Source organism: Pangasianodon hypophthalmus, chromosome 13 (assembly GCF_027358585.1).
Source record: "Pangasianodon hypophthalmus isolate fPanHyp1 chromosome 13, fPanHyp1.pri, whole genome shotgun sequence".
Lineage (NCBI taxonomy): Eukaryota > Metazoa > Chordata > Actinopteri > Siluriformes > Pangasiidae > Pangasianodon > Pangasianodon hypophthalmus.
This window is the reverse complement of record NC_069722.1, coordinates 6,159,627-6,171,942: the sequence shown is the minus strand read 5'-3', so window position 1 is coordinate 6,171,942 and position 12,316 is coordinate 6,159,627. Positions and strand designations below refer to the sequence as shown.

At 38.5% G+C, this 12,316-nt stretch overlaps 1 protein-coding gene across 2 annotated transcripts; it reads right to left on the bottom strand.

Annotated features, from left to right (window-relative positions):
- Nucleotides 1-825: 825 nt before the first annotated feature.
- Nucleotides 826-11,376, bottom strand: cln3 (CLN3 lysosomal/endosomal transmembrane protein, battenin). Of its 2 annotated transcripts, none has more exons than XM_053239328.1 (15): nt 11,086-11,376; nt 10,959-10,995; nt 7,937-8,033; nt 7,641-7,718; nt 7,214-7,293; nt 6,788-6,873; nt 6,619-6,691; nt 5,547-5,690; nt 5,272-5,417; nt 5,104-5,192; nt 4,272-4,340; nt 4,001-4,056; nt 3,787-3,880; nt 2,592-2,732; nt 826-2,473 (listed from the first exon to the last, which is right to left on the bottom strand). In XM_053239328.1, exons 1-15 carry the CDS (start codon nt 11,138-11,140, stop codon nt 2,357-2,359), a joined length of 1,362 nt encoding a protein of 453 aa, XP_053095303.1. In that variant the 5' UTR covers nt 11,141-11,376; the 3' UTR covers nt 826-2,356. The 2 variants fall into 2 exon arrangements, with proteins under 2 accessions (XP_053095303.1, XP_026772846.1); XM_026917045.3 differs by having other exon boundaries at nt 5,104-5,156; nt 11,086-11,375.
- Nucleotides 11,377-12,316: the final 940 nt, after the last annotated feature.

The following is a 12,316-nucleotide window of genomic DNA, read 5'->3' as shown; positions in this document are numbered from 1 at the left end:
TTGTTAACCATTTTAGCTGTATGTGCACTTTTTTCTCCTTACATATATGTTTGGGCCTGGGTGAAGATTATTGAAATGAAACACTGGTTCTGATCTGATAAATTATCGACACTGTATTTAACACCAATAAAAAGCTGCGGAATATGAAAAGGTTTATTTTCACTGTATAGCCAAAAAAAAAAAAAATCAGCCTTTTTTTTTTTTTTTTTAAATACACTGTTCCTTTTAAAGATTTGCTGGATCAGTATGCAAATAAAGTGATGATGAAAATAAAAAGAATACATTAAAATATTTTTAATATAAAATTAATTTTCAAAATAACAATTACAGAAACATAGAGCAAGTACTTTTAGACTACATTTAGATATCAACAAAGCTTAAACCTGGATTAAATTAAAAGTTTCTCTATTATTCCAGTTGTACCAAACTAAATCAGAATTGCACTAAACTATTTAATTAATTAATTAATTAACTAGGTTCAATTTAATCCCGATGCTCCATTACTTCACACCTAAATTCAAATTTCCAACAAGGCAGCATATTAGATGAATTGGAGAACTAAATAAAAAAGGAAATTTTCTGCCAGTTTTCAATCAAAAGGGGAAAAATAATGATTTATCTCAAAAATAACATCGTTGGTGTTTACTTTTTACATCATGGTGAAAAATCAGAATTAATCCTGGTCAGTGTTTTAATCAGAGATTAAGGCTTTAACGGTTTTTAAGCTACCTTTTCAAACAAGTTGTGCGTCACAATTCGAATTAAAATAACCCTCCGAATAAAAAAATCTTGATTAGCTCTAAACACTGTTTAACCTCTTTCTTGTTAGTGCAGCCTTCCCATAATATATTAATGTTAAATCTTCTGCTAAAACTAGAAAATGCTCATCTGCTGAAACTTTCCAAATGATTATTTGGACAAGAACATTGAAGAAAGCTTCTAATGACGTTAATTTTATACGTTTTTGTTCGGCATGTCAGCAGTGGCAGGTCCTCGGGAAGAGAAATCGTTTACGAAGGCTATAATTTAGAACTGCATTCAGGAAGTCATTATGATTAATAACAGACAGGCTAACAGTCGGCATTACCAGAGACAGAAACAAGGAAATGTGGAAATGTTCGTCTCACAAGCACACATTATGTCACACTAAAAATTCTGTTTATAACAGTTATGTTTAAAATCACAATTAAAATCAATAGTGCATTTCTCAGCCAGGAAAAAGGCCAAAGGAAAATAATACATGAGCAAAAGTCGTATGTCAGTATAATGCCTCCACAATGTCTTCTGCTCCAGTTAACTTCTCACGGCTTAAAGCTAGTGGTATACTTTAAACCAAAAAGCTTGTATTTTGAGTGAGAATGCTGTATGTACAGTTCTCTTTCGGCTTCCAAATGAAAAAAAAAAAAAAAGCCAGTTGTTTCTAAACCAGAAAAAAATTGTGCAATAATTTGACCTGTGATTGAATGTCATTAATCTTAAACATAATAAACAAAATAAATTATTTTGCACTGCATTTGATAAAATATCAGGTTTTTCAAAATTCAAAATATCAGACAAATCATTCATGCTATCATTGGGAGATTTTTAGTTCTCTCCCCTGTCAATCACAGCGACACTAGCCAATCATGCGTGTCTGTGAGCTTTCAGTGTATGCGGAAGTGGGCGGATAGCGCTTTCCTCAGAGTGTGTTACACTGCCCCGTAATGCAGCATGAGCATCAGTTCTAAAAAAAAAAAAAAAAAAAAGATGAAACTGGCTGGCTTCACATGTCTTGGAGGAAGCACATGCTAGCCTTTACCCTCTGCAGTTTGTAGCTGGGTGGGAAATGCAGTTTGGGAAATGTCAAAATGGGGTCATCTGTGCCAAAAGTGACCTGGCAACACCACGATGTTATGAAGTCTGCTCACCTTACCTGTGAATGTTCTAGAAAAAACACACTATATAAGTTTTTTTTTTTTTTTTTTTTTTAAGTAGACAGAGAAAAGTTCTTTTTCTTTTGCTTCTTCCATGGTTTGAAATATACCACCAACTTAAAGGCCTCGGCATGCTTAATGTGGAGATGGAAACACCTTTGCGAGCTTACGAGCTCACACACCCACTGCGGTTTGTTGGTTTGTTCCTCAAAGTCATCCATCTTGGAATGAATCATCTTGAGCATGGCTCATTTGTACAGACCAACCACAGTCTTGGTCACATAGTGTGTTCTTTCTCAGAGTTCTCCAGTGTGCACAACATGGTGAACAAAGCCTCTGTGCTCTGTAATAAGTGATAATGTTTGTGGAGGCCAGCTTAACGTTGTGTCTGCATAAAGTACACTAAGACCTCTGTCTTTCTGTCTGTCTGTCTGTGGTCTCCCTCACAGAGAGCAGAAGTAGTTGTGTATTGGAATGGCTGGTGCTGCAGAGAGAGCAATGCCTATACTGTCTCCCACACTCGCTGCAGCCATCGCAAATTCCCTCTCACGGTCCCCAGTCTGCAACGCAAAAACCCAAAACATCAGTGCCAAAAAGTGCATAGTGCAAATAAACAAAGCCCCTTCATGGGTCATGATTTGCTGTATTATATAAGATAACAAAATAAAATGCACACACCTCAACTCTGATTAAGTAGAAGATGTTAACGTAGGCGGCTCCTCCCAGCAAACCTTCATACAGAACTATTAAAAACACGACCCAAACATATGGCCAGAACTGGCAATACACTGAAATAAGCAGCACGACTGCGTTCACACACTGAAAGACACAAAGAAAATATTTAATTAGTATAAATTGTGCTCAATTTAGATATATAATTCTCTAGTAAATTACTGGGCTCCGACTTCATGTTCTCCAAGCTAGGGTGATTTCTGTGATTTCTACATGCACTTGGTAAAAGTTTGTTAACCCTTTTTTCATCACCGTGTTTCTCACCGATGAATGAAAGAGTTTTACGAGTTATTTTCATATATATATATATATATATATATATATATATATATATATATATATATATATATATATATATATATATATATATATATGAAGTTTTTACTTTTTGGTTCGTTTAATTACATGCAGTGTGAAACTAAACTAAACCAATCAGCAAACAAACCAAAATGTTCTTTGGTCCTGTCACAAAACTCTTAACACACTTCAAATGAAACACTCCAACCCACATGCATGTATGTAACTCACAGGGATGTAGCATCATTTCCCCTGGAACGTTCACGTGGTTTGAGAATATCCCGTGTGTTTTCATTTTTCGAGTAAATTTTGTTTGGCTGATAAAAATGATCTATAGTTTGATTTGTGGGTTGATTGTGGCTCTTCAATGACTCATGATCTAAATTTAATACAAAGTGAAATATTATTTTCAGAACTAAACAACACCTGGGGTCTGTATGGAATCATTTTGGATCTATCAGGGTTTTTACAGATTGTCAGAGATTTGCAAACACTATCATCTACAACATAAAAGAAATACTGATTTCCAAAGGGAAAATCCACCATCACCACACCATCATGCTCATCATTTCGTAGATTGTTAACTAGCCAAGTTGAGTCTCTGCTGTAACTCTGCGTGAATGATGAATCATATATCTGTATCGTTTTCTGGAACTATGAGTCTAATGTTTGCTGTCTCTACTCCTTCTAAGCTCAGCCCAGAAATGCTTTTCCTTACACTTCTTCTTCTTCACTTCTTCACTTCAGCTTCTGTGTGTCTTCACTTCTGTTTGTCTGTTATTGTCTGTTACCCCTGTATTCTTTTGTTGTATGTGAAAATACATTTCACAAACTTTTCACGCACCTGCAACACAGAAAGCACCCAGACTCTCCTGATCTTAATGCAGTAGAGCGAAGTGCGGGATATGAACACACCAATCTGGTACAGAGTCTGATACCTGAAATAAACACGCCGTTAAAAATCACTCAGACATACACAAGAATGGAAAAAAAAAACATTCTGGGTTGTTTTCTGCGTTTCATTCAGACATTAGGATCAGAGGGAAACTGAATCCTACCAACGATACTGTTCTGCGTGAGACAAACTGGAAGCAGGGAAGTAGAGCAACTCCAACTGGAGAGACAGAGAGAGAGAAGGAAAAATGAGGGGAAAAAAATATTAATCTCTTAATATCAAAGCTTCTAGAGTGGTTCCTAATGGGATTAAGCGGAGAGTATAGATTAATTTTCAACACACCAGTTCTGCTATAAAACATGAAGCTTATAGTCTACAAATAGTTTCTTGCTTTAGAATTCAGTGCCTCAGTGAGAAGTGATTCAGGCACTTACCAATCCCTGGTTAATGAAATATTCAGCAAAGTAGACCACGCATAGAGGCACAGTAAACTTTAGCAGACCCTGAAACAGTGATACAAACACACACACACACACACACACACACACACCAAGAGCAACATTATGGTAACAGTCTAAGGGTGTTTTAATTCCTTTGAACGTTGAAGCAATTTCTTCTGGTGTGTGTAAAAATTTTGCATAATAGAAGAAAACACATACATCCTGTTTTTGTTGTTATTAAGGTTTACATAATTTCTGTAATTTATTTCATTTGTGTTTAATATTGTTGTTGTTTTTTTTTTAGTGAAGCGTCCATTTTTGTCAACTGTGTTTGTATTAGAGATACACTGAAATTCGTGGCACCAGAAATTTGAGTGGTCTTGAGTGAATGCAATCACATGAGAAATAAATTCACCAAATGGACCAGAGACCAGTTTTCTAGACCGCACCCAGGTTTTACACTTGACCAACGAACCACACACTGGTTACAAACGTACTTAGGATAGAACAAAAAGGCAAGTTTCATTTCAGTAAGAAGTTCAATCAAAAAAAAAAAAAAAAAAAGAAAAAAAAAAAGGAAATGCGCGCACACACGCGCGCACACACACACACACACACACACACACACACACACACACACACACACACACACACATGTGCAAACAAGTGTGAGTTCAAGCTCATGCAGGACTGGACGCATTTTGATTGATTACAAATTCACACACCAACACCAAGACCAAATACAAATGCACATGCACATGCAGGCAACATAAGCAGGAAGCACTGGCATGCACACATGCACGCGCACACACACACACAAACTCACTTTCAGGATATGTAGTTTGTCTGAGAAGGTCAGGGGTCTGGTGCATCGGTCCTCTGTCAGGATGGAGAAAGCATTTCCACTACAGTTATCTAAACAAGTTACCATGTAAATACATCACACTCTTACAGAGCAAATGATATTCCGCTACACAAATGTGTTACATCCCACCTCTCCCTTTCTCATCTTGAACAAAATCTTCATCGTTATCATCCACTATTAAGGGCCGCCGTTCCTGAAAGTCTTCCCCAGAGAGCAAACCAGACCCAGACTTCCACTGTGGGAAGGAGGGAGGGAAGACTAGAAGGAGGAAGTAACTGGAAAGAAGGAAAAGAGGAAGGATGTGATGAAGCAGGGTCCTGAGAAGCATGTGATGTAGAGGACAGACAAATACGCTAGAGGTGATGTTAAATTAGCCTTCAGAATGTTGGAAGACTTGCTCTGACCTGATCAGCATAACAGCAGGGATGACCAGCATGATCAACAGCGTAACTCGGGGTGAAAGCCCAGCCTGTGTAAAAGCAGAGTAAAGGAAAGCGCCGGCCACTCCTGCTCCTCCTGTACCTGATCCCCATCCGCTCAGCACATCACTTACGGAGAGACAGAGAGAAGACTATTTAAAAAAAAAAAACCAAATAGTCACATCACAAGATGCTGCACATGTACAACCCACCACAACTTCTGACTTTTTCACTGGCCACTGAATCAGGAAATAATACAAACAGGAACAAACAGGAAATAATGCTAATCAGGGCAGTTTTATTGCTGATCAGTTACACGTGCGGGATCACAATCACCGAATCAGAATCACAGGAAGCAACTTAGTACTTTTATTAGTGACTCAGTGAATGAGTCAATTCTTTTGAACTGTCTGTTTCAATGAATTGAATCAGATTCATTTATCTGATTCAGTTTCACCCACCTTCAATCAAGCTTTCTTTCATTCACCTTCCATTTTAAAGGATTTTTAAAGAATCCTTTAAGGAATATCAATCAATAGTCTGGATAAAAAACTCCCAGTACACTCAAAAGTGTAGTGAAGTGAAGTGACGTGTGTAAAGTGTGTAACAAGTCTTTTTCCCTTCCTTTAAACTTCTTAAGCCAATATTGCTGATAATTCATAGCTGACACATAAAGCCTGAGTCAGATAGCCTTTTGAACTGGTTCAACAAATCCAATAAGAAGAACTGATTTGGAAAATGACTCCTTTATGATTCAGACTTGATTCTAAGCTGAACTCGGTAATGCTGGCTCTAACGTTACTGCAACAGAAGACAGGATTGGAGTATTTGAGCACGTTTAGGGAATGAGACGAGTCACACTTCCAAAGAATTATGACTGAACTCTTTCACCAAAATAATTATCCTTGTTCCCTTTTACTTCATTCAAAAATGCCCATGCATACAGATCGCAAAATCCTGCAGTTTGGCTGATACAGAACACATTTTTTATTTACTGTTGACTTCGCTGTGTGATTCATCGTTCAGTGTGCTGTTACCCGAGCAAAAGGAGCTGTACCTGCTGAAATAGACCGTGAGGGAGAGGAAGGAGAGCTCGCCCAGTCCTGAACTCACACTGGCAAAGATCACACCTACACACACAAGCAGTAACACATCACTCAGCACAGTTAAGAATAAGAGAAACACACACACACACACACACACACACACACAGATATACACATTACCTAATATGCTCATCCACACAGTTGAAGAAAATGACACCACTAAGAAGCTGGTCGTTGCCGTGGCGACACACACCAGAATACGGAAACTGCCAATCAAAAGTCAGCAATCAACAATAATGTAAAATACATAGCACGCAAAGGTTTCGGTCTTGTGTTCATCTGCTACTGATTTATTGAGCAGTAAAATTCTAATGTGTTCCTATTGGAATGGAGCAGTTTGTAGTTTTTAGAGTTCCTAGCCACCCGAGAGACCAGATACAACTGCAACGAAGAGGTTATCAAGCAAACAAAAGCCTGAAACAGAAGCAAGAGCACTACCACATGCCAGTATTGCGAATAACATCTGAAAAAGTTATGACATCATCATAGGCCTAGAAATTACAAACTGCATTTTTAAACTACAGTAAATATATTGGAAGGCAGTACCCATAAGGCATTTTGTGTATGACAAACGGCGCTGTCAATTTGATCACTAGAGTGGGTAAGATGTCAGCCAGAAGAACAGCCTGAAAGCAGAAAGAAAGAATTAATACAACAAAACAAGCACAGTCAGGAACCTATAAAGCATCAACACACTGGTGGTGAAATGCGGCAAAGCAAGAAACTGATGAGTGACAGAGTTGGAGGTGGCATATTTAAGATTTCTGTGGATCGATGCTTCCACAACGCAAGCAAACGGCGGACCGCCGTATGATATTTGGACCAATCACAGACAGGGGGAAGTGACAGAACAAACCACGAACTAATCTGGCATTTTTCTTACTTAAAACTGATCGCGTCAAAATGCCTTTTTTTCGCTTCAAATTTACCACCAGTTTAAATGGAAGTGCAGGAATCTGTGTTAAAGACTTACTGCAGTAGACACGGGGTTGCAGTCGTAGCGGCTACTGTTGCTGCTGTTTCCGCTGTGTGAGTGTAGGAGGTCTGTAGACTGCAGAAACAAAGGAAATAAAATACACAAAGGAAAATAATGATATGATTTTTTTTTTTCAAATGCAAGGACAACACTTTCTTAGCAACTCTGCTTCAAATATAGTGTTACCAATCATTCATCCACTCTGTTATCGTACTGATATTCAGGACAGCTCGCTTCACTGGCATAATAGACAACAAACATTAAAATGGGGGAAAAAAAATACACAAACGTACCGGCACTGTTGCGTTATGAGACTCCTGTTGTTTTAAAATGTCATGAGCGGCACTCAGCATCACCACGTAGGCAAAGTTATTACACAGACCAAGCAACCTGGATAAAAAGGGATGAACAGAGAGAGAGTGTGTGTGTCAGAAAGAGAAAATTTGCCATGTACAGTGTGCCTTGTACCTGTTTATTCTGCAGAACTGCTGGACTACCTTCGAGCTTCTGCCATGGGCTGACATTTTGATGTATATATGTATGTATTAAAACATTCACATTAACATTAAATAAATTACTTCCACTCAAATGCCGTTTTTGAACTTGAACCCTTGCTAGGCACTGATTTTTAATAATGATGTCATATTGGTAATATGGTCCAAGAATTAATTTTAGAGCAGCAGCAATAGTGGATTACCTACGAGAAGGGAGGCCTTGATGGGTCAGGAGTAAAAAGTAAGACCACAAGAAACTATATTTGGCCAGAAATGTGTGAAGTGCTGCAGGATTTATTGACCATTGGATTGTTGTTGCAGAACTGGTAACGCGCACAGACGTAATCAGTTATGTACACAGAGGTCACCTGTCTCTGACGAAGGTTTAAAATCATTGGAGTTAACGTTATCTGTAGACGTGTGTGTCAGATAATTTATATGTCCTTTTCTGTGACACTCAGTGCTCTTCTGCTCTGGCAAGTCAAACATGATGTCCAAAACAGCTAATGTTCACTATATTGTGCCTTATATTGGGAGTTCAGATTATGTACCCTAGGTGGGTCTGTAGTGTATTATATGGGTCTGCGGTGTATTATATGGTCCTGTGACATACTATTTGGATCTGTTGTACATTTTATAGGTCTGTAGTGTGCTGTCTGGGCCTGTAGTGTATTATATGAGACTGTAGTGTACTGTTTGGGTCTGTGGTGTATTATACGGGTCTGTGGTGTACTATATGGGTCTGTGGTGTGCTGTTTGGGTCTGTAGTGTACTGTTTGGGTCTGTAGGGTATTATACGGGTCTGTGGTGTATTATATGGGTCTATGGTGTATTATATGGGTCTGTGGTGTACTGTATGAGTCTGTAGTGTACTGTTTGGGTCTGTAGTGTATTATATGGGTCTGTGGTGTATTATATGGGTCTGTAGTGTACTGTATGAGTCTGTAGTGTACTATATGGGTCTGTGGTGTACTATATGGGTCTGTGGTGTACTATATGGGTCTGTGGTGTATTATATGGGTCTGTAGTGTACTGTATGAGTCTGTAGTGTACTATATGGGTCTGTGGTGTACTATATGGGTCTGTGGTGTACTATATGGGTCTGTGGTGTACTATATGGGTCTGTGGTGTACTGTATGAGTCTGTAGTGTACTGTTTGGGTCTGTAGTGTATTATATGGGTCTGTGGTGTACTATATGGCTCTGTAGTGTACTATATGGGTCTGTGGTGTACTATATGGCTCTGTAGTGTACTGTTTGGGTCTGTGGTGTACTATATGGGTCTGTAGTGTATTATATGGGTCTGTGGTGTACTATATGGCTCTGTAGTGTATTATATGGGTCTGTGGTGTACTGTATGAGTCTGTAGTGTACTATATGGGTCTGTAGTGTACTGTATGAGTCTGTAGTGTATTATATGGGTCTGTAGTGTACTGTATGAGTCTGTAGTGTATTATATGGGTCTGTGGTGTACTATATGGGTCTGTGGTGTACTATATGGGTCTGTGGTGTACTATACGGGTCTGTGGTGTACTATACGGGTCTGTGGTGTACTATACGGGTCTGTGGTGTACTATACGGGTCTGTGGTGTACTATACGGGTCTGTGGTGTACTATATGGGTCTGTGGTGTACTATATGGGTCTGTGGTGTATTATACGGGTCTGTGGTGTACTATATGGGTCTGTGGTGTACTATATGGGTCTGTAGTGTACTATATGGGTCTGTGGTGTATTATACAGGTCTGCGGTGTATTATATGGGTCTGTGGTGTATTATATGGGTCTGTAGTGTACTGTTTGGGTCTGTGGTGTATTATACGGGTCTGTAGTGTATTATATGGGTCTGTAGTGTACTGTTTGGGTCTTTGGTGTATTATACGGGTCTGCGGTGTATTATATGGGTCTATAGTGTACTGTTTGGGTCTTTGGTGTATTATACGGGTCTGCGGTGTATTATACGGGTCTGCGGTGTATTATACGGGTCTGCGGTGTACTGTTTGGGTCTTTGGTGTATTATACGGGTCTGCAGTGTATTATACGGGTCTGCAGTGTATTATACGGGTCTGCGGTGTATTATACGGGTCTGCGGTGTATTATACGGGACTGTGGTGTACTGTTTGGGTCTGTGGTGTATTATACGGGTCTGTGGTGTACTATATGGGTCTGTGGTGTACTGTATGAGTCTGTAGTGTACTGTTTGGGTCTGTAGTGTATTATATGGGTCTGTGGTGTATTATATGGGTCTGTAGTGTACTGTATGAGTCTGTAGTGTACTATATGGGTCTGTGGTGTACTATATGGGTCTGTGGTGTACTATATGGGTCTGTGGTGTATTATATGGGTCTGTAGTGTACTGTATGAGTCTGTAGTGTACTATACGGGTCTGTGGTGTACTATATGGGTCTGTGGTGTACTATATGGGTCTGTGGTGTACTATACGGGTCTGTAGTGTACTGTTTGGGTCTGTGGTGTACTGTTTGGGTCTTTGGTGTATTATACGGGTCTGTGGTGTATTATACGGGTCTGTGGTGTATTATACGGGTCTGTGGTGTACTGTTTGGGTCTTTGGTGTATTATACGGGTCTGTGGTGTATTATACGGGTCTGTAGTGTACTGTTTGGGTCTGCGGTGTACTGTTTGGGTCTGCGGTGTATTATACGGGTCTGCAGTGTATTATACGGGTCTGCGGTGTATTATACGGGTCTGCGGTGTATTATACGGGTCTGTGGTGTGCTGTCTAATGAGTGGGGTCATTATTCCGGACACCGGGATTTCTTCTCAAACCAGTTTATTTCGCGAGACGACAAAAAGGACACACTCACCAAAACCCGCTTTGATTCCTCCATCGCTGACAGCGAGCTAAAGACAAAACGCACAGTAAATACACTCCGAGACCAATTGACTGAGGCTGCACAAACGTTAAACATGTTAGTTTGTTTAGCTACTTACCTTCAGAGCCAGTGGATCTATCAGAGTCAGCATTAACACTGTCTCTTTGATCCATGGTGAAGACAATCGGCAAAGACAAACGTCTTCTTCACTAATGCATCAACCAGAACATACCACTGGGTTTAGATTAGATAAAACACAGTTTTGTGTTTTCAGAGAACCAATAACGAAAATAAGCTTCTTTGTTCCCGTTTCATGACCTCAAAATGTTCCAGTTTGAGATGCATCAGCGGTTCGTGTTTTGCTAACCCGACTTTCTGACAATGCCCGCCTCCTGCGCTTTGATTGGCTAACAGCTCGTACACACAAACGCTGCGCCAATTGTACATGATGTTTACGAACCATTAGCCAATCATAGCGCAGGAGGTGTGACTACTATAAGAAGGAAAAACAATTAAGTTTCCGGTATACGTGAGTGCAACAAGAAAATACTTCCCTACTAATCCGGAATAGGGGACAAACTGTTCCGCATTTTAGAGTCCGTGTATTTTAATTGTAATTGTTGAATTATATACACTTTAATGCAAGATGCTACAAAACTGCATTATAAATAAAGCTATTACATTTCTGAGGTTTTTATTATTATTATTAATGTCAAAACCACACTGATATTTTTGTATTGCCATGAATATACAGTATATTGAACATACTCATATATAAAATATAATATAAAATATATAATATACATTATATTCCATAAATAATGTACAATCAATACTGTATTTTACATATATATATATATATATATATATATATATATATATATATATATATATATATATATATATATATATCAGTTAAAAAATATACATATTCATCTACAAAAATTCATGTACAGTTGAATATTATTGAATAATATATCATTTTTATATTTGTTTTGTTCCTTTGAGCAGCAAAGCAAACTAGAATGCTTTCATGTGAAACAAAAAATTATGAAGAGTCTATAAAATTAAAACAAGGAATGAAATGTTGAGAATTTGATTAAAGTAGGTAAGATTTTGCTTTTGATGTGAATTATGTTATATAAATAAACTGTACATGTGTATCACCTGAGATCTCCTTTGTGCCAAAATGCACATATGATATATATGTGATATACAGTATATGATTCATTTAATCACATTCAAAGTAATTTAACACAAGACAGTAATTAGAGAAAGAAATGCTATTGCAGCACATAAACTGACAAAACAGATCAGATCAAATGGCAATAGAAACTACAGTCTGCCAT

Bases quoted from the DNA above. Each gene is read 5' to 3' on its own strand.
- cln3 (XM_053239328.1), bottom strand. From the start codon at position 11,140: ATGGATCAAAGAGACAGTGTTAATGCTGACTCTGATAGATCCACTGGC. The intron at 8,034-10,958 runs GTGAGTGTGTCC...CTTTTTATCCAG, and splicing joins AGGAATCAAAGCGGGTTTTG to GTTGCTTGGTCTGTGTAATA. The intron at 2,733-3,786 runs GTGCGTGAAAAG...TGTGTCTTTCAG, and splicing joins GGGTGCTTTCTGTGTTGCAG to TGTGTGAACGCAGTCGTGCT.